General features: G+C 44.1%; 1 protein-coding gene across 3 annotated transcripts in view; it reads left to right on the forward strand.

Annotated features, from left to right (window-relative positions):
* LOC118090001 (adhesion G protein-coupled receptor B1) overlaps positions 1–20,856 on the forward strand; it is a 63,733-nt gene extending 42,877 nt beyond the window's left edge. For all 3 annotated transcript variants that reach the window (XM_088676054.1, XM_088676052.1, XM_088676053.1), the window contains 4 exons: positions 6,400–7,109; positions 8,812–8,847; positions 11,768–11,872; positions 19,310–20,856. In XM_088676054.1, coding sequence (XP_088532180.1) covers positions 6,400–7,109; positions 8,812–8,847; positions 11,768–11,872; positions 19,310–19,507 — 1,049 coding nt within the window. In that variant the 3' untranslated portion in view covers positions 19,508–20,856. The remainder of the gene's footprint in view (positions 1–6,399; positions 7,110–8,811; positions 8,848–11,767; positions 11,873–19,309) is intronic.
* Positions 20,857–26,118: the final 5,262 nt, after the last annotated feature.

Here is a 26,118-nt window from a genome sequence, read left to right on the forward strand (position 1 = left end):
TCTTTCTTTCTTTCTTTCTTTCTTTCTTTCATATTTCATAAATTTTATATACTGCTGAATTGTAAAAAGGGGGGAACCCTCAACATGGTTTTTTTTTTTAAAAAAGAACAATAAAATTACTGATAAGTTGAAATAACAACGATTTAAAACAGGGGATCTGCTTATAATGCACCCAGGGGGTCTGTAGCACCATTCACATAACAAAAACCACCATACAAATATCAAAACATTTCCAAAGTAGGGGGTCTGTGGCTTCGCTTTTGAAAAAAAATAGGGGTTCCACACTAGTTAGCTAATTGGGAACCACTGATTTAAGATGTTTGAAAAGTTAAAATAACAACAAGCTAACAACAGGTTAAAACTCAAATTTCCAAACATCTGGATAGGCTTGTTTAAATAAAAATGTTTTTAGCAGGCACCAAAAAAGAATACAATGAAGGCACCATCAATAGGCAGGGAGTTCCAAAGCAGCTCATGAGACCTGATCATCGTGCCAGAAAGTCCACTCCTGCTGACCTTAACCATATAAGAACTGGATGTTTAAATTAGGACGTTTAGTAGTTTTTGGGATCCCCTCATGCTGCATTTCTTCCTCTAGACCTTCCCTGTTCTGGGAGAGATGATGGGTGAGCTTATTCCTCCAGCATCCTCTGTCTCCTCTGCTTCTCCCTTGCTCTTACCCACATCCTTTGGGAATTGATCAGCCCTGCAGACTTGCCTGGGCCCCCAACCTCTTCCCATCCCCACCCCTCACCCTGCTTAAATAGACCCAGCGCTGCATCTGTTGCAACTGAGAACTCCAACAAGAATGCCCTGTGCTGCCTCGACCCTCCCTTAAATGCTCTGCTCGCCTCCTGCATCCCTGAATCACCAGGGGAAGAGGTTAAAAAAACAAAAAACCAACAACCTTTGACACTTCTTGGAATTTCCTTAAAGATCTTCCCTCCTTTTTCCAAGCAAATACAATCCCAGCTGCCTTCGACCCTGCATAGAATTCCAATCTTCCAAACCAGGATCTCTTCTTAAAGCTGAGAATTAATTGCTGTCTGCACCTCTATGAATGTTTCTGTATTTTCCTTCTTGGATTTGTTTTTCCCCTTCCTTCCCAGGCTTCTCTTTTCTGTCTGTTTATATCATGCTCTTTCTCGCTGTGTCTTGTAGCCGATTCTTGTTTGCCAACAGGTGTGCTCTTACCTGATGGGGAGGAGATGGAGGCAGTCCCATCTCCCGGGGGAGAGGACACATTTGCACCTATTTTCCGACTCCATACAGTATAAATTTATGGGCACACACAAAACACTAGGCAATGTTAAAATACAACGTGTGGAGATTTCCCTCTCGTTGTTTTGTTAATCTTTGCCTTCCATTCATCCATTTCATCCAGAAAGAAGATTCCACCTAAACATTAGGAAGAACTTCCTGACAGTAAGAGCTGTTCAGCAGTGGAATTTGCTACCAAGGAGTGTGGTGGAGTCTCCTTCTTTGGAGGTCTTTAAGCAGAGGCTTGGCAGGCATATGTCAAGAATGCTTTGATGGTGTTTCCTGCTCGGCAGGGGGTTGGACTGGATGGCCCTTGTGGTCTCTTCCAACTCTACGATTCTATGATTCCATGATTCTATTTCCATGCACAAACTTTATCCACCCTTCCCCATCCTGTCTGCTCATCCCCTCATCTCACTTCCCCTTCCTATTTGTTGTCTGACTTCTTATCAGGATGGCAGCTTCCCTGCTGGGATTTGAAACTAGAGATGGAAGAGTTGGATTTATATATGGATTTGGGGAGATTCGACCTGAATAAGTCCCCCACCCCCACCCCCCAACTTCAGTCTGCCTCTTGCAGTCAGTCCTTGCCTAGGTCCAATACATTTTTGCATCTTTCTTTTCTTTTAAATCCCAAATAATTAAATGCGAAAACACATATTTTCTATGCATATAATGCATCCGTCTGCCTTGTGAGGAAAAGTTCACCTTTTGGAGTGAAGTCAAACTGTTAAGAGAGTTACAACGCCTCCTGTGGCTTTAGAGACCAATACAGGAGAGACATGATATATATAAAAGAGCCATGCTCCAAGTTGTATTTTATTTCTGCAGCATGATTTCACAAGTATATCAACATACACATATTCTTAATGCAGTTCACATGCCTTGTATGTATTACACATGGATTACTGCAGGAAACCTAGCATGTATATGCATATAATAGGTGCATAATATTACATGTGTAATAATGTTTATAATAATGCATATAACCTGCAAGAATCATTCATGTTTTTAGCAGAATCAGAAAGGGGAGGATTCACATCTCATCAAGATTAAGGAGCAAACATGAATTAGAGAAAATCCATACAGATAAGCTCAACTTCAAGATTTGCAGAAAAGCCCATCCTTTGTAGCAATGAGCCATCAGAAGCACTAAACCCTCGTCCACACTTAACTTTAGCCCCACACGTTCTAGGAAAAAGACCACAATTCCCTGGTCAATGTCTGAGTGCTTAAAAAAAAAATTAACCCTGCTGCTTTCCCAGGGAAACCTGCTCTTTGATGCTGAATAGGAACAAATGGCAATTAGGGTTTTCCGCAAATTGCTGTTTGTTCCAATTCAGCTGTAAAGAGTGTGTTTTCATGGAGAATGCACTATGGCAAACACACACTACTATTTTTTAATAGTAGATTTTATTAGTATTTTCCACACACACACACAAATGAAAAATATCAATACACAAAACACAAAAACAAGCATATGAAAAACAAATCCAAATCTTACAAATTAATAATATAAACACTAAAAAGGAAAACAAACATTGACTTCCACCAATCCCACAGCACCTCCTTTACCTCTTATTGCATCTTCCTGTTTTCCTGTTTTCCCTTATCCTCTCAATCCTAACATCTAGATATAAATCCCTCTTTCTTATCTCTTCAGTATAGTGACCACTTTGTTTGTTTATTATTACATTTCTGTATCGCCTTCCCTCCAAGGAGTACAAAGTGGTGTGCACAGTTTGTTCCCTCCCCACATTAGCCACACAACAACCCTGTGAGGTAGGGTAGGCTGAGAGGCGGTGACTGACCTAGTGAGCTTCATGGCAGAGACAGGAATTGAACCCCATTCTCCCAGGTCCGGGTCCGACACTCTGATCACTACACTACACTGGATCAATTCATTTCTGCCCAATTTGATGCATGTTTACTTGTGAGTAAATGAATTGTTTGGGACTTGTGACCTGGGTGCACATTAGAAGGCTGTCCTTCTGGTGGAGCGCCCACATCAGATTCGCTCCATGGGGCATCAGACTCTTGCTCTCCTTTCCCTGCCAGCTTGTGTTACAAATGAGTATCTTTGCTGGTAAGCAGAGTCCGTGCCCATCGACAAGAGCCAGCTTGCTGGGGAGTGAGCTGCAGCCCATCCCTCCTGTTTTAAACAGGGACTATTTATCGCCTTCTCTTTTCAGCTTCAAGGTTTCAAAAGGGAGTGTGAGCTCCCACAAATTATCCCAGTGCCAACATGCCCTTAGGCAGATTATCATATTGCTTTTTCTTTTGGTATCTTCATATGACGCCCTTCGATCAAACATGATGCTTCCCTCTCTGCTGATGTCTTCTCACCTCTCCCTCTCCCTGGCTTCTTTTCCCTCCCTGTCTTCATTTATTTCCTCTCTCTGTGTGTCTCTTTTTATCCCTCTGATCTCTCTCAGCGCCGACAATCTTAACCTTAACAAAACCAAAGGCATCCGACAAACGAGCAAGGAAGGACAGCCCTTGCTCCATTTTACACCCCTATCTCTCCAGAGCAACTGTTCTGTAAAATTTTAAACAAGCAGCGGATGTTTTCTAAGCACTGCAGAGATGTTAAAAGATCAGGCAGGTCCTCAGGGCCTCACAACCTAATAGACATGGCACAAAAGAAAAGGTAAATGCGGAGGGGAGAGGAAAGCAAGCACTGTGTGACACACACACAAAAAAACACATATCCTGGGAAGCATCCCTTGAGTTGTCTAAATGCATGAGTGATACTTGGAAGAACAGCTAAATGTCTCCATCTTTCCTTGCAAGATGTCTACTGTTTCATAGAAACACCCCCCCCCCATGATCTTCATCTACGATCCGAGATCTGGGAAATTCATTTCCATGTCCATTAGATATCATAATCCCTCCCCCAGTTGCTACAGTTGTCACGTTTGAGTACCACAGTTCTCTTACCCAACTGGGTTTGCAAACCGCACCCCAGGATGTCAAGATATCAGACCAACCAGCCTTCTCCAAGCTGGTGCCCACATTTAGGATCAGAGTTGTAGTCCATATCATCTAGAGCAGGCATGTCAAACCTGCGGCCCTCCAGATGTTTTGGACTACAATTCCCATCTTCCCCAACCACTGGTCCTGCTAGCTAGGGATCATGGGAGTTGTAGGCCAAAACATCTGGAGGGCCGCAGGTTTGACATGCCTGATCTAGAGGGTACCAGGTTGAGGAATCCTGTCTCACAAAGGCTTGGGTCATTATTTCTGCTGGCTTGCCCTTGAATTTTGCTGGCTTAGGAAGCTCAAGGCACCATAGCGGACCAATTAAATCCCAACAATCTGCTGTTGTGTTTTACAAGACAACACAACCACCCAGCAACAACATAACGCTCCAGCCCTTAGTCAGGGATTGTTTGAATGAAGCCCCCAAGCCCATATTTCTTGGTCTTTTAATTCCCCCTGTTCTTCAGGGAATAATAGGTAAAGCAGCTGTTCTGCTGATATGCTTGGTAAGTATTTAGTTCCATGACTCTGGGATGGATCATAGAAGCCAACCATGACTTCTTAACCCTCTTTTCCTTGCAGCTGAGAGCTGGCTGAGCAATAGCAATGTATAGTTTACTTATATCTGTGATGCATATGTGTGTTTGCATGTGATGTTCTCCATCTCCTTCAGAATTTGGCTCTTTCTTTTCTTATAAGTGCTGAAGCTGCTCTTTTGGTCTGAAAGCATCCAGAGGATATTCTGTATCTAATCTCTCAAGTAGGGAAGAGACAAAAAAACACTTTATTATTTACTTTATGTATACATTTTTTTAAAAAAAATCAAAGCAGTTGCAATAAGAATAAAACAATAAAATTATCAGTAAAAACAGTTAATAACAACAATCTTAAGAATTCAGGAAAATGTAAAATCAGCAAGAAACTCAAAGGAGTTTAAAGCAGACACCAGCATTTTAGATATCTGGGTAGACATGTCTGAACAAAAATTGGTTTAGCAGGCTCCAAAAAGAAAACAGGGAAGTGACATGCCTGTTATCAATAGGCAGGGAGTTCCAATGTGTAGATGCTGCAAAGTTTGAGTTCTTCCAAATGCGGAATGAGCTTTATTTGGCACCTGTAAGAGTCCTAATTCTGCAGACTGAAGCCATCAATCAAGCATAATGGGGCAAGGTGATCTCACAGATAAACTGATCCCAAGTTGTTAAAGGCTTTCTAGTAGTAACATGTTGAACTTGGCCCAGTAGCAAAGAGGGTTGCCAGACTCAATAGAGGACAGGACTTCTGTGCCTTTAATTGCCCTGCTCTCTTTTGAGTCTGGAAACCTTAAAGAGAAACCAGCAGACCCTTTGTTTAATTTCCAAGCAAAGGGTCTGCTGGTTTCTCTTTAAGGTTTCCAGACTCAAAAGAGAGCAGGGCAATTAAAGGCACAGAAGTCCTGTCCTCTATTGAGTCTGGCAACCCTAGCAAATTAGCAGCTGGGGCAAAGGAATCTGAGCAAAGGTGTCCTGTCTACGTGGCACCAAGGTCAAGGATAAAATCAATAAAACATTTTAAACCAATATGGGTAACTAGATTATATACCCTTACCAGCAGAAATGCAATGTTTGCATCATGAATCAAACACAGGATCTATGGAGGACATATTTATTTATTTATTGACATGTATAATCCAGTCCAAGAAGCTTGTGGGATTAATTTCAAACATAACCAGGCAAATTAGAAGCAGGCCATTTATATCTTCATCCATTGTCTTCACATAATGAATGATTGGGAGACAAAAAATGAATAACCCATCACTCAGTAACTGTTGAAACAAGAAGGAAACAAGAGTGAAACTCTAATTCCCCTTTCAAATGTGTCGGAGGGGGCGGTTATTAACTTGTTTTTGTTTCTATTTTGGTTATGTATTTTGTGGTTTTAATATTGTGATTTTATGTTGTAACTGCCCCGAGACCTGCTGGTATAGGACGGTATACTGATTTAATAAATAATGATAATGATAAAATAAAATCCCTTTAGGAGCCTCTGTTCTGGAGATATGGGTGGGAGGGCAATCCTTGGTGGTGTGATGGTGGTAAGAGCCATTTTTGTTGTGTAGCAAGACACGTCCAGTTCCATCGGTTACTGATGCTCTGCCTCTTTCCGCCGACCCATTAGTGCTAAACAAAGACATCAGCACTTGCCGCACCATGACCATCACGGGGACTCTGAAACGCCCGTCCCTGCAGGATGAGGAGAAGCTGAAGCTGAACCACCAGAAGGGATCGTCCAACTTCAACAGTCTTCCAGCCAACGTCTCCAAGCTGCACCTCCAAGGCTCCCCACACTACCTGGGCGCCATCAACCTCAACGACTTCAGCAACCACACCCTCACTCTGAAGAAGGACAAGGGCCAGGCTCCCAAGTCTATCTACATCTGCGATGGGGACATCTTCAAGAAGCTGGACTCGGAGCTCTCTCGGGCGCAGGACCAAGCCATAGACACCAGCTACGTCATCTTGCCCTCCAACACCGCCACCTTGAGGCCAAAGCCTCCGCCGCCTCCGCCGCCCCCCAAAGACGATACAAAATATAGCATCAACATTGACCAGATGCCCCAGACGAGGCTCATCCACCTCAGTATGGCCACTGACCCAGGGTTCGTTGTCAAGAGCCCTCCAAGGGAGCCTGTGGTCATGGGCTGCGGGGAGGCTCAGGCCTCGCCAATGACGCAGCAGCAGCAGCAGCACCAGCTGTCGCCTCCAATGGTTAACAAATCTGGTGACTCACAGATGCCAAACAGCTTGTGTGACACAGGCGAGTCTGGCAACTCTGGCATGGTGCCCAAGAGTGAGACGGTTTCCACCCTTTCCATGAGCTCCCTTGAGGTATGTGGCTGGGTGGTAGCTACGTGATATTGCACACATTTTGCACGGAGAACATCGCAGGTTCCTTGGCATCTCAGGTTGGAAAGGACCTCGGGTCCCTTGGCTAAAGGAGACCAACCTGTCCCCAAGACCTTGAAATAGAACCAGTCATATGATACAATACAGGGCTAAATTGACTGGCCAGAGTAAAGTTGGGGGGAGGTAACAGAGGTATATTGTCATTGAAAGCCTGTTCAATATTGATCTAGAGTAGATTCCAATGTATAGTTAGCAGAGTAAAAAACCTACACACGTTGCAGGGTTTCCCAAAAATAGAGCAGAGGCTTTACTGCTACTGAAGGCAAATGAGCATCATGGCCACAAATCCAATACATTCAGGATTGGCACTGTCCATCAGAAATCCAGCTGCAGCAGACTTAACAATAACTTATAATAAGTCTAAAACGTAACACTATACAGGTATACAGAACACCACACCAGTTGGAAATGAGAGAAAGGAAGAGAGAAAGTGAAACCCAGGCTCCTCCTGGCCTATTATTATAGTCAGCATGATCTTGACAGAAGAGATAACAGGACCAGTTTAAACCAGCTGAACTCAGCTTCTCTGAAGGAATAACCCAAACATCATGAAGTTTCTGCTTGTTTCTTTCACACAGAGAAGCTTCCAGAACCTTCTTGAACTAAGTAGAATAGGAAATATCTCTACACATCAGATTATTACTTTATGCACTAAGAAATGCAAACTGACATACAGTGGTGCCTCGCAAGATGAATTTAATTCATTCCATGAGTCAATTCATTTTGTGAAAAATTCGTCTTGCAAATCGTGATTTCCCATAGGAATGCACTGAAATGTCTTTTTTTTGCCCATAGGAACGCATTCATTAAATTTCAATGCAGTCCTATAGGAAACCGCGATTCGCAAGACGAATTTTTCGCAAAACGACCATCAGATCGCCAGGCGCATTCGTCTAGCGAAAGATTCATCTTGCAGGGCATTTGTCTTGCAAGGTACCACTGTATATAAAACTAATCATGGTGTGGGCAGAGAGAGGGATAGTTTTCATAAACCGGGATAAACAACTCAGTAGGATTATCTATACAAAAATGTTTTTAAAGCCTACAGCCTGCCTGATATCAAAAGGCAGGGGGTTGCCAAGTGTAGTTCTGCCACACTAAATCATTGATTTCTTTAAAATGTGAAATTCACATTATGTAGCCCCTATAACTGTGCCAGATCAAAGCGGTTGATATGGGGTAAGGTGATCCCGTCGGTAAAGTTTTCCAGGTCCCAAATTGTTAACTGATCCCAAATTATTAGTGACGGGATCGCGTCCTCCACTGCTCCTCTGAGCAGCAGGCTAATGTGGCAGAGCGCACATACAGCTCTGTTTTTTTCAGCAGAGGGGAATGGCTAGGGGCTTCATCCAGCACCTGAGGCCGTTGCCTCACTTTGCCAAATGGTAGGACCACCCCTGGACCAGGGAATGTGTCTCCTCAGTCCAGTGGGACTGAGAATGCACACAGAGAGATGAGACTCTGCACAGCTGCCACAATGGTGGCCATTGCTGCAAATGGTGCTTTCTCCAGGAGAAATATCGCAAAAAAAAAAACACGGTGGCAAAAAAAAAAAAAAATGCCGTCAATTTCATTGGGGTGGTATCACCCTACTGCTAATCTGTCTTTCTCTTTCAATCTGCAGAGACGGAAATCCCGGTATGCAGAGCTAGATTTTGAGGTGAGTATTTCCTCGTTTACATAATGGACAGGTCAGGATGAGAGAGAATCTTATCATCCCCATTCCTCCATTGAATTTGGTTTCATATATACCAAATTGACTGTCCTAACACAAAAAATGTCTGGAGTCATTGCCTGATCCCCAAGAACCCATGAATCAGCTTGTGTCATATTCAGGGCTATTTTTTCCAGCCAGAACTCCCTGGAACTCAGTTCCGGCACCTCTCAGGTGGGCGCCATTGCCATTATAAGAGAAGAAGAAGAAGAGTTTGGATTTGATATCTCGCTTTATCACTACCCGAAGGAGTCTCAAAGCGGCTAACAATCTCCTTTTCCCTCCTCCCCCACAACAGACACCCTGTGAGGTGGGTGGGGCTGAGAGACTTCAGAGAAATGTGACTAGCCCAAGGTCACCCAGCAGCTGCATGTGGAGGAGCGGGGAAGCGAACCCGGTTCCCCAGATTAGGAGTCTACCACTCTTAACCACTACACCACACTGGCCCAGAATGAGAGAGGCATTCATAGTGAGTTCTGGCACGTCTTTTTTCTAGGAAAAAAGCACTGCGTATTCCCCATAACATGGGACGCGGGTGGCGCTGTGGGTTAAGCCACAGAGCCTAGGGTTTGCCAATCAGAAGGTCGGTGGTTCGAATCCCCGAGATGGGGTGAGCTCCTGTTGCTCGGTCCCAGCTCCTGCCAACCTAGCAGTTCGAAAGCAGGTCAAAGTGCAAGTAGATAAATAGGTACCGCTACAGCGGGAAGGTAAACGGCATTTCCATGTGCTGCTCTGGTTCGCCAGAAGCGGCTTTGTCATGGTGGCCACATGACCCGGAAGCTGTATGCTGGCTCCCTCGGCCAGTAAAGCGAGGTGAGCGCCGCAACCCCAGTGTCATCTGCAACTGGACCTAATGGTCAGGGGTCCCTTTACCTTTTTATTCCCCATAACAAGGGGTACTTTTCTCCACTGGAATGTACATCAATGCAAAAGTGTGCCTAATTTGATCCATGGGCAGTGCACAGAGAATTTCTGGTAACCAGGCATCAAAGCAAATGTCCAGCAACTGTAGCCCAGAGTGTTGCACAGGACACCTCTCTGAGTAGGCATAGCATAAACTGAAAGAATGAAGTGGTTCGTTTGGGATGAAAAATTCTATATACCAGGCATGTCCAACATGTGGATCACGATCTACTGGTAGATCCCCTGGTGATCCTGGTAGATAGCGGGATCCTTATTGATTCCCCCCCCCCCAAAAAAAGAAAGCTGAACAACTCTGGGCCCTTTCCCCTAAAAAATGGCTCAAGAAGTCTGGGCAATCCTCCCCCCAAAAAGGTAAACCACTCTGGGTCCTCCCCCCTAAAAAAGCTCAACAACTCAGGGCAATCCCCCCCCCACACTCTTCCTCTCTCCAATGATAATGGGTATATCACTGTCAGGGTTTTTTTAAAAAAAAATACTTGGAGTAGATCACAGTCTCTTGAGAGTTGGATGTGCCTGCTATAGAAACAGCAACCTCATTCTCCTTATGTAGCTCAAACTGGACCATCCGCTATTATTATTATTATTATTATTATTATTATTATTATTATTATTATTATTATTAATACCCCGCCTATCTGGCTGGGTTCCCCCAGCCACTCTGGGCGGCTTCCAACAGAAAAATAAAATACAATAATCTACTAAACATTAAAACATGAGGATGGTATTAAGAGGCTCGGGGGAACCCCAAGGTTTGCAAAAGTACAAAAAGGGGGGAACCCACCAAATGGAATCCCCCTACAAACAGGCACCCTGTGTTCTGGGAGCAATGATCATTCTCAGTACTCATTGGGCCATTTGGGGGGTTTTCAGTCCTGCATCTTTACTTGGCTAGGACTAGAGATGGGGGAGAAATTTAATCCAGTTCACGTTTAAAGGCTAACCTGTCTAATTCGCGGTTTCATGTCTCTGAATTTTGCAGTGGAGTTCCAGTGTGTTCAGAAATGCACACTCTAGGCTCTAGTATGCATCAAAGTGCACGCATTAGAGAAAATAGCATACAGAAATGCATTGCACTGCTACAGGTGCCATATAATACTCATTCCACACTTGTAAGAAATCCATCTTTTAGTATGGTAGAACACACACTTTGGAACTCCTTGCCTACTGACATCAGGCAAACACCTTTGCTGTTCTCTCTGTGGTGCTTGCTTAAAATGTTTTTGTTTGGCGACCCTATCCACAAATGTAGCAGGTTGGCATGTGTATTAATCCTTTTGGTTTCTGTTTATTTATCTTTTTTTATTTCTTTAAAATTGAAGGCAGCCCTTTTTAGGGAGGCTTTCAATGTTTAATAGATTATTTTGTTTCATTTTTCTGTTGGAAGCCGCCCAGAGTGGCTGGGGAAACCCAGCCAGATGGGTGGGGTACACATAATAAATTTTTTATTATTATTATTATTATTATTATTATTATTATTATTATTATTAAAAGCTCATTTAATTATGCTACGAATATTTCAGATACCTCCTTTTAACCTTTTTATTTATCATCTTAACATGTTTTTAAAAACTGTAAATGGCTTTATTAAGCCATTTAAAACTGTAAATGGTTTTATTAAAACCAAGCCGTTTATAAGTGCAAAATCAGTAAATTTATATTAGGGAAAACTGCACCCAAAAATTACTATATTAAGAGAGACTTGCACTAAAACACTGAAGAATTTTCATCAGAATATATATATATATGAGATATATATGAGATATATAAGAATATATATATATATATATATATATATATATATATATATATATATATATGAGATATGGAAATGTGGAGAAATGAGGAAACCATTCTTAATTAGGTTTAATTGATCTCACAATTCCTGCCTGAGGCTTTGATGGACCTGGGCTATCCTGACCTGTTTCTCTCTCGTCCGTTGCAGAAAATCATGCACACGAGAAAACGTCACCAAGACATGTTCCAGGATTTGAACCGAAAGCTGCAGCATGCAGAGAAAGAGAAGGAGTCTCCAACAGCAGACAGCAAGGTGAGTCCTGGCCCAGTTTCCTGAAAACTCCATCCATGGGGACCTGATTAATTGGGGGCCTGCAAACGAAAGATCTGGGAAATTCCAAAAACCGTAATTTTGTGCCTGTGGGCAAAACCCCTCTGCCTTTTATTCTCCCCCACCCATGTGAGGATATCTGCAGTATGAAAATCTGTTTTTGATAAGTCTTTTTCATTTGACTGGAGAAAAGCTTAAATGACTTCTTCAATTTTTCTCTGACTCCCTGCTCCCATGTCTTCTAGACATAGGGCTGCCATACGTCCGGGTTTTCCTGGACATGTCCGGGAATCGCTGGCCAAAATGGTGGTCCAGGCGAATTTCTGCTAAATGACGGGTGATCCCCAGCCCATAAATTTCCCCCTTAAACTGTTCAGCTGGAAGTTCTTTCTGGAGAAACTTCAGCCTGCCCTTCTTCAAAAGCTGCATTCTACTGCCCCAATGCTATCGACCTTGGATGATGGCATCACTCCTAAATCTCAGGCTCCACCCACCTGTCAAACCTCAAGGGGTGGCAGAGATAATGATCTGGCCCCCAAGCAGAGTGCCTGGCCTACAGCACCTCCTGTGCTTTAGTAGACCACACAGATGCAGGGCTAAGCTCAAGAGTCACACTATCTCAGGCATCCCCAAACTGCGGCCCTCCAGATGTTATGGCCTACAACTCCCATGATCCCTAGCTAACAGGACCAATGGTCAGGGATGATGGGGATTGTAGTCCAAAACATCTGGAGGGCCAAAGTTTGGGGGTGCCTGCACTATCTCATACTTTGTGCTACACCTGTGCAAAATAATAACAATTCTCCATGATTGAGCTAAGTAGCAGGGGAGATTTGAGAAGTTCTGCATGAAGAATCACTTCTTGCAGATACATCCTGGTTGTTTAGCCATGATCATCTTCCTTTATTCTGGATTAATAAAGGCAAGATGAATCAGAAGTCAATGCCAGCTTCTAGCTCAGCAAAAAACATTTCTTTTTCACCAGGCCTTTGGCTTTGAAATACCCACAGCATTTTTTTTTCATGGATGGGATGTTTAAATGTAGGGTTTTTTAAAAAACAAAACAAAAACACCAAATTGTCTTAGGTTGTTTTTAAAGCTGGTTTTAATGCATGTATGTGTTTGCTTGCTTAAAATATTGTAAGTCGCTTTGAGTTGCCGTGGCAAAAAAAGCGAGTAATAAATTTAATGATTAAAATAACTAGGGTATAATCTCAAGAATGATTCTCCCCACACTGCCTTTAGAAATTAAGGAGAACCGTAGTGCAGTAACAGATCACCTCTTCTGCAGTCAGAATGACGCCGGTTCAATTCCAGGCATACAAGCACAGAATCATAGAATTGTAGAGTTGGAAAGGACCCCAAGGGTCATCTAATTCGACCCTTGCAATGCATGGATATCCAGGTACAGCTGGAGGTGTAGCATCTCCAGGTGTAGCAGGGAGAGACCCTTGTCTGAAATCCTGGAGAGCTGCTTCCAGTCAGATAACACAATACTGAGCTTGATAGAATAATAATAATTTATTATTTATACCCCACCCATCTGTCTGGGTTTCCCCAGCCACTCTGGGTGGCTTCCAACAAAATATTAAAATACAATGGTCTCTTAAACATTAAAAGATTCCCTTTTAAAACATTAAAAGTTTTGATGGACCCAAAGGTCTGACTCAGTATAAGGCAGCTTTCTGTGTTCCTACGGAGGTCCATAATGCAACACTGTTTGCCAGGAATTTATGGTTCCTTTTTCAGCTTCCTCTCCAGTTCTGCATGTTTCCCTTTTCCCATCAATCACTTTGTTTTTAAAGGGGAAATGTTCTTGAATGGTTATTTCACTGTTCTCATGGGCACACGAGGCACACCCTTGTTCCTTGGAGTGCGCCAATTCAATTACGTTGATCAAAGAGGGGGGAAACACCCTGTTCTCTCTTGTGCATTCAGGCTATAAAACGATGGAGTGTTTCTTCGGGCGGAAGTGATAAAACTAACACTAGCGTAAGTCTTACTGCCTGCATTTCCTTAATGAACCTCATAGAGACACCCTCGCCTCCTATCCTCGCCATGGCGCATGTCTTCAAATGCATTCTCCCACCCATAAGTAAGCATCCGGTCCTCTCAATCACGGGCCAAGCACCCCTCGAATGCTCCCTTGACCCTTCCGCTCCCAACATCGCACAGAAAAGAGGATTCATGCAACTCTCCCAATCCACCCCCACCCCCGACATTGTTAGAGTCTTGACTGCATCCCTCCCAAACCATCCCTACTTGGCAACCACCTTCTCTTGCCTTTGCCAATGTCCAAAGATGTCCACTTCGCCCATCTCAGAAGCATGTTTTATGGTTACAAAGCTTTTCCATCACCTTGGTTCCATGGCTACTCCAACGACCGTCTTATCAGGCATCCCCAAACTGCGGCCCTCCAGATGTTTTTGGCCTACAACTCCCATGATCCCTAGCTAACAGGACCAGTGGTCAGGGATGATGGGAATTGTAGTCCAAAACATCTGGAAGGCCGGAGTTTGGGGGTGCCTGGTCTTGACAGCAGGTTCAGGACAGACATCGCCATTGAGAAGAAGAAAACCTCCCCTTTTCACACAGCACATGGATTCATGGAATTGCAAAGTTGGAAGGGACCCCAAGGGTCATCTAGTCCAACCCCCAGCCACACAGTAACCGTGGCCACTGTCTGGAATTCACAAACATAAGACAAGAGTTAGTGAGAAGTCTTCAAGTCTGGTGTCTTCCAAAGAGGACCAGATAAATATTTGGAGAAGGATGGGGAGCAGTCTGTCAGACTATTAGCCGTGAACATTTATTTTATTAGAGGTTTCCTAGTGCTGTTTTTCACCCTAGCTTTTCAGCTCAAAGGCCCCCAGAGCAGCTGCTTTGCAACAAGAACAAAAAATGTAACACTGTCCCTTGACGCAAAAGGAAAGAAGAAGGAGGGGGAAGAGCGGGGGGAAATGTTTCTGCTTAGAGGCAGTATTGCCACTGAATGCCAGTTGCTGGTGAGCAGCAGAAGGATGGATCTCTTGAATGTGCCCTTATTGTGGATTTTCATGGACCACCGTTTGAGACAGAGTGCTGGGCTAGAGAGACTAGGCTTTGCAGAAGGAAGATTTCACTGAAGGATTCAGAAGCATCCCTTTGAGGCTCACAACGATTCTCTCACACCCTTACTTAAGCACTTTGCTGAAGCTCTTTAGATCAGTCCTTCCCCTCCTGTGAACCGAGACTTGCGGCGATGAGCAAGCAGAGGAGCTGGAAGTTGCTTTGCTACCAATAAGCAAGAGACCCTGGTACAGAACTCACCCAGTCAGTAGAATGTCTTGCTTTTGAAGTCACGTCACTGAGGGATGGGAGGGAGGTTCTCCTGCTCAGACTGGGTGATGCCTGAAGCATCATCTGAGCTCAGCCGCTAACCATGCACTGTGGAGAGGAGGAAGGAATATTTTGTTCGCGTACCACCCAGTATTTGCTTTGAAGGTGATAAAAGGAATATTCTCCCCATCTCTTTTGGTGGGAGGGTGGTGGCTTTGATCCATGGCCTTGAGGAGGGACCGAATTCAGAACTGTTTCCAGTTCAGGGCAGCTGTCAATCTCCTGCTTTGAGCTGAAGCCTTTCATCAGCAAACCTGATGCCCAGAATTTATGCAGAGAAAGAGGTGTGCAAATGTGGCATTCATTTATTTCCTCAACACATTGCAGGGGCGGGAGGTTAAAATCCCTGGGGGTTGTATTTTGTTTTTACTTTCTTTTTTAAAAAATTATGAATGTTTTGTTTCAAATATTTAACATGTACAACATGAGCAATGCTGGAAAAATATCAGCACGTTTTAAAGGTGTGCTTTTTTTGTACCACTTTGAATTTAAGTAAGACCTATTTCAATGTAGTATAACTAATACAATCCATAAGTACATGAAGACTATCTTTCTAATAAAACAGCAGGCTAGAGCCAATAGCCCATCCAGTAAGAACAAATATTAAGTGATCAGAGGACAAAAGGATAGAAAAAGGAAGCACAAAAAGATTTTTGTGCCATTCATAGCTTATTATGAACACCTTTGTAAAATATCATCTCAATCTAGTAATATAAACCATTATTATGTACTGGAAGCACTTTTTTTTTAACATTTCAACTGCAACTCATTCTGTTGAATGTGTGTTTTCCAAGCCTTTCTTGCAGAAACTATTCCCACTACTCACACAGAACAAAGGAAAACGCCATATGTTGGGTAAATTGTAGCCCAAAGTATACATACATACATACATACATACATACATACATACATACATACATACATTTAATGAATCATAGAATGCTAAAGTTGGGGTGGACCCCCAAGGGTCATCTAGTCCAACCCCCCCACAATGCAGGAATCACAGCTGACAGGTGGCCATCCAACCTCTGCTTAAAAACCTCCAATGATGGAGAGACTACCACCTTCCAAGGGAGTCCCTTCCAGTGCCAAACAACTCTTGCCCCCAGAAAGTTCTTCCTAATGTTTCGCTGGAATCTGTCTTCTTGCAATTGCTTTGCGTAAATGGATTTCGAAGCAATCAACAATAAAACATCGATTTCAAATCTAATACAGGTACTGATTGATAATGCATCTCCACTTAAAAGCCTTGTTGAAAAAGGAATGGCAGGCTCTGGGCATCTGGGAATACCTCAGTAGCTCAGGACCAAAAAAACGGATAGAGATGAAACAAAAGGGAGCAACCTTCATAACCACTTCATGTTATAGAGTTGATGTAACAAAGGTGGAGAACTTTTTAAGTACCAAGGCCCACATTAGAAACATGTACGAGCTGCAAGGTCACAGCTTAAATGTGTTTGTGTGTGTGCGTGTGCGTGTGTGTTCCATGCAATTAGTATGATGTACAGTATCTTGACTGTTGAACTTAATGCATTCTGGGAGTCCGTTCGACTCCTATAACCGTTCGAAAACCAGGGCGCGGCTACCAAAGCTTCCTGCACTCAATCGGAAGCCGCGGAAGCCGTGTCGGGCTTTTGGCTGCCAAAAAACGTTCGCAAACCGAATCACTTTCTTCCGGGTTTGCAGTGCTCGGGAGCCAATTTGTTCAGGAGCCGAGCCGTTTGCCAACCAAGGCACCACTGTGTTACTAGGGGCTGCAGATTCTGCTCATGTTGCTCACCAACCCAGCAGATGCCCCACCCCATGCTAACCCCCCTCTTTTGAATTCCATCCCAACCCCACATTCCCACACAGCTCCTCCAGTGCCCCATCCCGTCACAGCATGGAGGGATATCCTCTCAAAAGGATGGAAAATCCTTACTTCCAAAGAACTAGTGGATAAGTTTTGTAACACAAAAGGGGGTTGATTCCCCCCACCCCACCCCCAGTGAGGTTTCAAGAGTTTCCTTCAATTTCTGCTCAGCCATTGCACTTGTGCGCCTTGCTTCCATTCCCCCAGTGCTGTGACTGCCCGAATTGAATTCTGCACTTCTTTCCTCTCTCCAATAACCCCTAATCTTTCCCATGGCAGATATTCCGCATGGAAAATCCCTTTGTGAATTGTAATAACGCTCTTGGTGAGGTTTCTATAGCCTGCTTTATTTAAGAGAATGATGCACCAGTTCTGAACATTTTAAAAGCAAAATATGCCCCTTGGGTTTCGAACATGCTATTTTGGGTAGCGTTATGGAAAGATCCTATTGTGCTTACATCTATATAAATCACAGGATACCACTAAGTTTGTCTGGTGCCACTGAGCAAGGAGAAGTTTATTTGGTTTTTAAGAACACTTCCTGTCAAATTACATGAGCCTTGGCCTTCCACAAGATAGCAGATATTTATAGCCGTGATCCCTTCCAGTTGATCCAGAATGATGGGATTTCCGATGGCATCAGGAACATGAATTGTCTGCCATTTTGTGGGATGGGCAGGGCTTGCGTGCATTGTCAGGGGATCCCCATTTCCTACTCCTTCTACAAGCCATTTCAGCCAGTTCATTAGCGTAACAAGGGGAAGGATGGTGAAATTAAGGGCCAAACTAGATGTGATTCCAACTGAGCCATGATCGGAGCTCCCACTTTAAAAATAAATAAATGCAAATAGCAGATGCAGTGGTAGAGCAGGAGTAGGGAACATTTTTCAGGCTGAGGGTTACATTCCCTTGTGGGTTGCGGAAGTTTTTTTCTGGGAGCTACATACAAGTGATTGGCGGAGACAAAGGGAAACTGTCCTGCACAATGGATGTGATGTTTACCTCTATACCAGTCAGGCTTCAGGGACTCAGCTTCCTCCCCGCCCCCCTTTAGAAGTAGATAAACAGAACAAAGTGAAAGGAGTCTCTTAGCAGTTTGAGATTTTAATGATCGCAGCAAGAGAACAAAGGAGCCATTCCTAGGAAAGAAGGTGCTCCCAATTAAAGATTCCACCCACTTCCCCCCTTGTCATCCACATCACTACCACATCTTGCAACCTGATCTCGCAACCACCGAGCTTTCTGAGCTGCCACCTTATCTGCTGTCCTTGACCTTGGGCTGATCAGATGGACGCTTTCCAGTGAGAGTGAGTCTATTAACTCTCTCTCTCTCCATCTCCCAGTTCTTCTTCTTCTAGCTGTGCCCCACCCAGTTCTTCCCAACTACTGTCTTCTGAACTATGCCCCTCTGCAAACCACTGTTCCAAATCTATACTGTTCCACTGCTCTTGGGAAGATTCAAGATCCTGCTCAGGAGCAGGGGGAGGGGGAGGCTCCCACCATTCCTCCTCAGCGCAGCCCTCCTCAGCACGGACCCTGACAATACCGCAGGGTGCATTCTAGGTACCCAGAAGCTTCTGCAAACCTCTCCTGTCCACATCTCTTCATTATCACAACTCAAGGACACATTCCAGCCGGACTAGAGTACCTCTGGCAGTCCAGAGCAGGGCTGATGAAGAGGTGTGGTCTGGGGAGAGCTTTGGGGACTAAACAGGGAGGCGTGGAGAACCACATTCAAGCACCAGGCTGAAGGCTCTCCATCCCTGTGGTAGGGCATTCATGGCCAAGGCCCAGTGCCAGGGAATGAGGATTTATCCTTCTCTTATCATGCAATTACCCCAACCCAAATTGCTCGAAATGGACATGGCTTTTGGTTTTTTGGGGGGGATGAATGCATGCACTGAAGTTGGCACTACAAATGCATATTCTTTAGTATAGGAGGGGAAAGGGGAAAATACCTTTTCAAATATATTGACTGTCACCTGAGGCTTTTGCAAATACTTGCATTCAAGTAATTAATTTAAAAGCCACCCACCTCCCAATTAATCCAGTGCCATTTTAATCAGTCAAAGGCCTTTTTTTAATCAATTCAGCCAAAATAATTGACAAAATCTTTTAGCCTTCCTCTCAACTTAATTTCTTGGAAATCTGATCTCTCTTCTTTTTTCTGTTTTGTTTTTTTGTTGCAGCAAGAAAAACAGCAGACACCAAACAAGAGACCCTGGGAAGGGATCCGGAAGGTCCACTCCCCACCGGCGTGGGTTAAAAAGGACATGGATATGGTGTCACAGTCTCCCTTGGAACTCAAAACTGTTGAGTGGGAAAAGGCGGGCGCCACAATCCCCCTGGTGGGACAGGACATTATCGACCTCCAGACAGAGGTCTGAGGAGGAAAAAAACAAGAAGAAAGACTCTTTGGGTGTCCTTTCCCCCCACCCTGGAAAACAAAACACAAAATACAAACAGATAAAGATTTTTTAAAATAATAATAATAATAAAAAGAGAACCAATCAAATGGAATTGAAATGGAGCAAGAGAGCAATGTCTGTTGGTTTCTTTTCGAAACCTTTCAGTTAAAAAGGAAACATAATATGGAGTAGCCTTTGTATTGTTCTCGGGAGACAGAGTTGGGTGGGGAAAACTATTACTTTGTAGAACATAGTAGCAGTAGGTACGGAACGCAATACGGTCTTTCCCAGGTAAGGAAGATGGCCGGGGGTGGGGTGGGGGAGGGAGAGAGAGCAGGCCACGGCGAAGGGAAGGGGCTGATGAAATAATTAGGGGAAACGGAGGATTAGAGGTTGTCATTTTCTTTTCAAAAATTACATCGGCCTCAGCGGCAAAAGGATTAACGGAGGATCTTTGCCAAGAGGATGCCGCTAGCCATGCTGCCACAATGGATGTCTGGAATGGAAACTCGGGAGGAGCTTGACTGAGCATTGGGTACCCACAGTTCCACTGGACACATCCTGTGACCCATTGTCTCTTCTAGAGGTGGAGGGAGAGGAACCTGCCCATCTCCCTTCTGTCTCCTCGCAGCCACCAGAACAGCATCGGGAACAGAGATCTCCCTCGACCGGGAAGAGGCCTCCTCGTCAGAAAGTTGGGATTTCTCCAGCAGTCCTCTGGGAGCTAGGTCAGAGGATGCCTAATTGGGGCAGGGAAATTGGATGGAAGAGGGAGATCTGGTGGTGGCGGCGGACATCTCCTTCCATACTGGATTTTCTGAACTCTCCACAAAAAATTCTTTTGAAAAATAAAAGTGTGATGTATAGACAATGAAGAGAGCTCCACTTAAGACAATTGAGATCCACTCAACTGGTTTCCAGACAAAAAAAGAGAGAGAAAAGAACATTGAGTGGGAAGGGGAGGTTTTTTTAAAACAAAAAACAAGCAAACAAACAATGAACAAACAAGAATGTAGGTCATATGTTGACTGCTAGTAGACCCTAGGCAAGCTCACTGTGGGCCTTTGCAAAAAGGCTCATGTGTGGCCTCATTCCGCCCCACCCCCCTTTGCTTTTGAAAGACTGAACAACATCTTCCCCCCTGTCTGCTTCCTCAAGTGGACGATCCCCGGTTAAGAGACATGGAAAAGTTGAGAACATATGGAGAACATTGCCTTAGGGACTTTGAGACAAACTGGAAAAAAAAATTGAGTAAAATCCACTTGGGAAAAAAAATCTATTTTTTTTCTTCTTTTTCTTTTCTTCAATAAAAAGAGAACTTGAAACCCAAGGACTTCCATTTCTTTGGCATGTGTCGTTCCGGTCATTTTCCCATGCTTCTGTCCCATGCAAATGGGGCGGAGATGTCAGGCTGTTCTTCCAGCTTTGTCCTGTGAGGAAAAAGTATGGGAGCATCGTAACATGCAGGTGTTCCTCATGTTCAGGGTTTGGATTGTCATGTTGTGTTGAGGGAATTGCCTGATGAACCTGGCTTCTTCCTCTTGACACCAAGTTGTTGTTGTTGTTTTTTAAAAAAATCTGACCCACCATGTTTGAATTCAGAACCACCATATTTTAAAACACGTTCCGCTCTGTGTTTCCATAAGAACTCAAACAGAAATCGATGCCGCCACTTTCCCCCTGCCAAGATAGCTGAAAATTGTTCTGCAAGAAGGCAAGAATTGATCAAGCAGTTTTGATCTTTTCTGAGGGAAAGTGAATATGTGGAATTGCTTCTTCTCTTATTTTCTGGTGGTGAAATAACAAATTGCAAGCTTTCCTCAGACATAATTCTGCCCTTTTGTTTTAACTGTAAAACGATCAGCAATATTTCAGTGAAGAAAAATAGATCAGGGTTTTTTTATAGAGAAAAATCACCAATTTTTAGGGGGAGGGGGACAAAGGTGCAGGATCTTTCCCAAACCCACAGACACAGTAAAAGACTCCAGATAACCCCCTCCTTGTATATTTTGTAATAGCAATCTTCGTATTACTGTCCCAAAACTTTTCTTTGAATATTTTTCATTTGGGGCGGAAGGGGGCCTAATATGCTTTTTTATTATAATTTTTTGCCTGCAAACCTGCAATTATCTTTTGTTGCTGGGGAACTGGGTTGGGTTGTAGGGGAGATTCAAACTGAATTTTGGGGAAAGGGGTTTGTGGGTGGAATGGACCGAGATAGGGAATCGTTTCCATCAGGGATAGATTGTATGTACTGGGCATGATCCAGGTGGGTCTCATAGCTGCACACGCTGATGTCCCTGCTGAGAAAGTCTGTTCCATTTTCTTCAGTGGAGAGTGCATTGTAAAACGGGAGTTGCATCCTCCATTGCAGTGAATGGGGCAGATTGCAAACACATCGAAAACTGGAGCATACAGTTTGCTCTTGACTTGAAACGAATTTGTCCTCCATAAGGCTCAGTGAAACTGGACATCAGCCACTGGGAACATGTGCCACATTGAAGAGAATTGGACATGTGTAAGAGCCCTAGGTGTGCTATTACAGTGGAACCTCTGTTTATGAACACCTCGGTTTACGAATTTTCGGTTTACGAACGCCGCGGACCCATCTGGAACGGATTAATTCACTTTCCATTGCTTTCACTGGGAAAGTTCGCTTCAGTTTATGAACGCTTCAGTTTATGAACAGACTTCCGGAACCAATTACACCCATGCTTCGGGTTAAGTACGCCTCAGGTTGAGTACTCCGCGGACCCGTCTGGAACGGATTAATCCACTTTCCATTACTTTTAATGGGAAAGTTCGCTTCAGTTTATGAACGCTTCAGTTTATGAACAGACTTCCGGAACCAATTGTGTTCATAAACCGAGGTACCACTGTATGCAGTTCCCATTCAAGTGTATATTACGTTCAAGGTCTTCCCAGCCCTTAAGAAGGAAAGTCACTGTGAAAAGGATTGGAGGAAGGGGGAATTCACACTGATCAAATTATTGTTTCTATTTGTTCTCATAAGGGGGGTGGGGAATCTTACCCAAAAAATATACTGGAAATTTCTAGGAATGGACTTCATGTCTAACTCAAGGGACATGGAAGCATCTATGGAAATCAGAGGCTCATCGAATTCATACCTAGCCCTACCATTCTCATGTGTTGGGTCTTGACAGCTTGTGTTGTCCTCTTATTCAATGGGAAGGGCTGTAGGGATTCTGCTGTGCATGCAGAAGGTCCCAAGTTCAATCTTCAGCATCTCCAGTTAGGGCTGGCGGGGGAGACCTTCTTGAAACCCCAGAGAGCCACTGCTGGTACTGGTCAGTGTAGACAATACTGATGGACCAATGGTTTGATGGCAGGTCCCAATAGTCCTCCATTTGCATTATAAACGGTAGTGTATGGTTTCCCCAGGGCTTCTTGTGCAAACTCTTCCCATACTTTCTGGTTCCACAGGGAACCTGTGATCCTCCCGATGTGCAACTCTCATCTTCCCTGACCATTGGCTATGCTGGTGGGGGCCGGAGTCCAACAGCATCTGGAGGGCCACAGGGTCCACATCCTTGGTCTATGCTTTTAGTCCAGGAACATGAGGAGACCCTGCAGAGAGAGGGGGGTGGGAAGACTTCATCTGAACAAATTCCCTTGGAAGGTGGTAGACCAGGCACCCCCAAACTGCGGCCCTACAGATGTTTTGGCCTACAACTCCCATGATCCCTAGCTAACAGGACCATTGGTCAGGGAAGATGGGAATTGTAGTCCAAAACATCTGGAGGGCCAAAGTTTGGGGATGCCTGTGGTAGACTCTCTCTCTCTCATTGGAGGTTTTTAAGCAGAGGTTGGATGGCCAACTGTCATGGATGCTTTAGTCAGGGGTGGACTTTTAAAATTTCAGTGGGGACCTGTGTGAGGCCCAAATCCCACCTCTCACCTTCCATTCTGCTCAATTCACTACGTCATAGTTACAACACCCTGCGTCACTCTTTAGGCTCAGAGCTCAGTGCACAGAAACCAGCCCTCCATGCTGGTTTTGTTGGACTAAATGACCCACATGTCCCTTCCAAGTTCCAACTCTACAATGCTATGATTCTATGAAATACTTGGAAAGATGCCCATGAGCAGCTGAAACATCTCAGGTCAATGGGTACAGCTCCCTGCAGAGCATTCGTGCCCTGGATATTAGTGACACTGCATGAGAGCTGAACAGCATAATGCAAATCCCTGGTCCACTTTTCTGAGACTATCACTAGAATCAGCGGCAGCACATTGATAGGTTGTTGTGAGGTGGGGGTAAAGGTTTGTAAAGCAGTACGGCAAAGTTAACCGGGTGCCAGTCATGGACCACGGAGACATAGTCCCAAATTCTCACCCAGCCACAGAACTCACTCAAGATTTTCACTACTGCAGTCACACCTGCCTCACAGAGTTGTTCTGAGGATACCGTGTGGAATTTTCACCTTCCATGTATGTTGCCCTGAACTCCTTGGTGAAAAGCCAGGGTAGGAACATAAATGAAAAATGATTAGAGCTCACCCTTAAATTCCAGAGAGACATGTTTGCACATGGGAAGGCAGAGAAGGGGTTATTGAAACTGTGTGGGATTCATTAAGCCCCTTGCACATGCATATTTAAAATCTCATGCTGGGCTTTAACAAGGTAATCAGAGTATTAAATCCGCTGCGATCAAGAGACTTAGCATGAATTCAGTGCAAGTCTTTAAATGTGTAGGTTCCAGACAGAGCTATATGGGACTCACTAAGGAATGGTCTTCCCTATGGTCCTAATATGGTTGCTTATGACTTGGGTTGCACATAGATTGGGTTTCAATGGCCACTAGTCATGTTGGCCATGTTCCACTTCCACTGTTAGAGGCAGTATGACTTCGATTCCCATTTCTGGGGAACCCAAATGGGATGAGTGTTGTGCTCGGGTCCTGCTTGTGGGCTAATCCCACAACTGAGGCATCTGGTGGAGAAAACGATGCTGAATTATCTGGACCTTTGACTAAGATTCGTCATACGGTTTTTTTGGGGGGAGGAGTACATCAGGATACAATGTTTTTTTGCTTGAAGCACTAGGTACTGATGCTGTTTCTGCAGTATATCATGAGGCACTTGTGAAGTCCTAGATGCTTCCTTGCACCACCCACATCTCCATGCCAGTTCTACTGTGAGGATGTCATGGGTAGTTTTCCTGTAGAGGACAGGACACACGGGTTCTTTATGTGTTCTTGCACGACACTCACAAAAAAGAACTGAGACTGGGGCTGCAACCCTATACTCTCTCACCTGGGAGTGAGTCCCACTGAACTCTAGTGAGTCGACACGCACAGGATTGCACCATGATCCTCATGGTTATTTATTTGTGCATCAAACTGCACAAATCACCAATTGGCTTTTCTGGGCAGTTTCGAGATGAAGATGTCATCTTTGGAATGTATTGACCTAAACTGAGATTGTACACGGCAAGAGCAGCTCATTACATCATAGAACATTCTCGCAAGCGATTGACTGCCTTGATGCAAACAAATGAGATTAAAAGAACAGTTGGTGAGAAATGAGTGGGGCTAAACCAGGCATCCCCAGACTTCGGCCCTCCAGATGTTTTGGACTACAATTCCCATCATCCCTGACCACTGGTCCTGTTAGCTAGGGATCATGGGAGTTGTAGGCCAAAACATCTGGAGGGCTGCAGTTTAGGGGTGCCTGGGCTAGACCATAAGGTGGACTAAACTTTACAGAAACAAACCATCCAATTCTTTGTGTGACAAGGGACAGGGGGAAAGAGTTGTATTCATCCTGTTAATTCAAGGACTAAAATGAGTGCAACAGGACTTTCCCCCTGTCCTCCCCATATGGACACCTCACATCCTCTTCATATCTGCTCTGGAAGGTTGAGGGAACTCCCAAAACAGTTTTTTGGGGTGCACAGGGCGAGGAGACAGGGGAAAGTCCCAATGCACGTGCCAAGCAGGCCATGATAGAACACTATTTTGAATGCAACCCAAAGTCTTCCTCCCTTCTGCCTTCTCCTTTCTGGAACTGCTGTTTTGCCCAGATCCAGGTATGCGCAAGCATGGCATGGCTATATGTCTACCTGTTGACCAAGAAGAGTGTCATAGTTAGCCCAAAAGACATTGTTTGCAGGGAAAACACAATCACAACAGTGTGCCTTCTAACAGTTCCAGACAGAATAAACAGAAGTCATGTACCCAGAAACCCTACAAATATTACCAGTCTGAACAGGGGTGACCACTGTAAGCATAAGCCACAGAAAGAGTCTAAATGAAGATCTGAATTGCTGTTTTTCATAGAATCACAAAATTGTGGAGTTTATTAAGCAAATGAAAGGAGCAACAACTTTATAATACCAAACCACACTCCTATTCTATGCCAGCTGCTTGATATGCAAGCAATGTTTCTATATATTATGTTTCTAATATATTCTATTGTGGGGGGTTTGTCTTTATTTTTGAACCAGCAACAGCATAATGACATTTCTTTCATGGTTAGCATGTACTCTTACAAATAAAAAAAGTCTGTTAATTTAAAACCATTTTTTTAAAAAATCCATTTTTGGGGTGTGTGTTGCTTTGATTTGTT

This window comes from Zootoca vivipara, chromosome 8 (assembly GCF_965207765.1).
Source record: "Zootoca vivipara chromosome 8, rZooViv2.hap1.1, whole genome shotgun sequence".
NCBI classification, from domain to species: domain Eukaryota; kingdom Metazoa; phylum Chordata; class Lepidosauria; order Squamata; family Lacertidae; genus Zootoca; species Zootoca vivipara.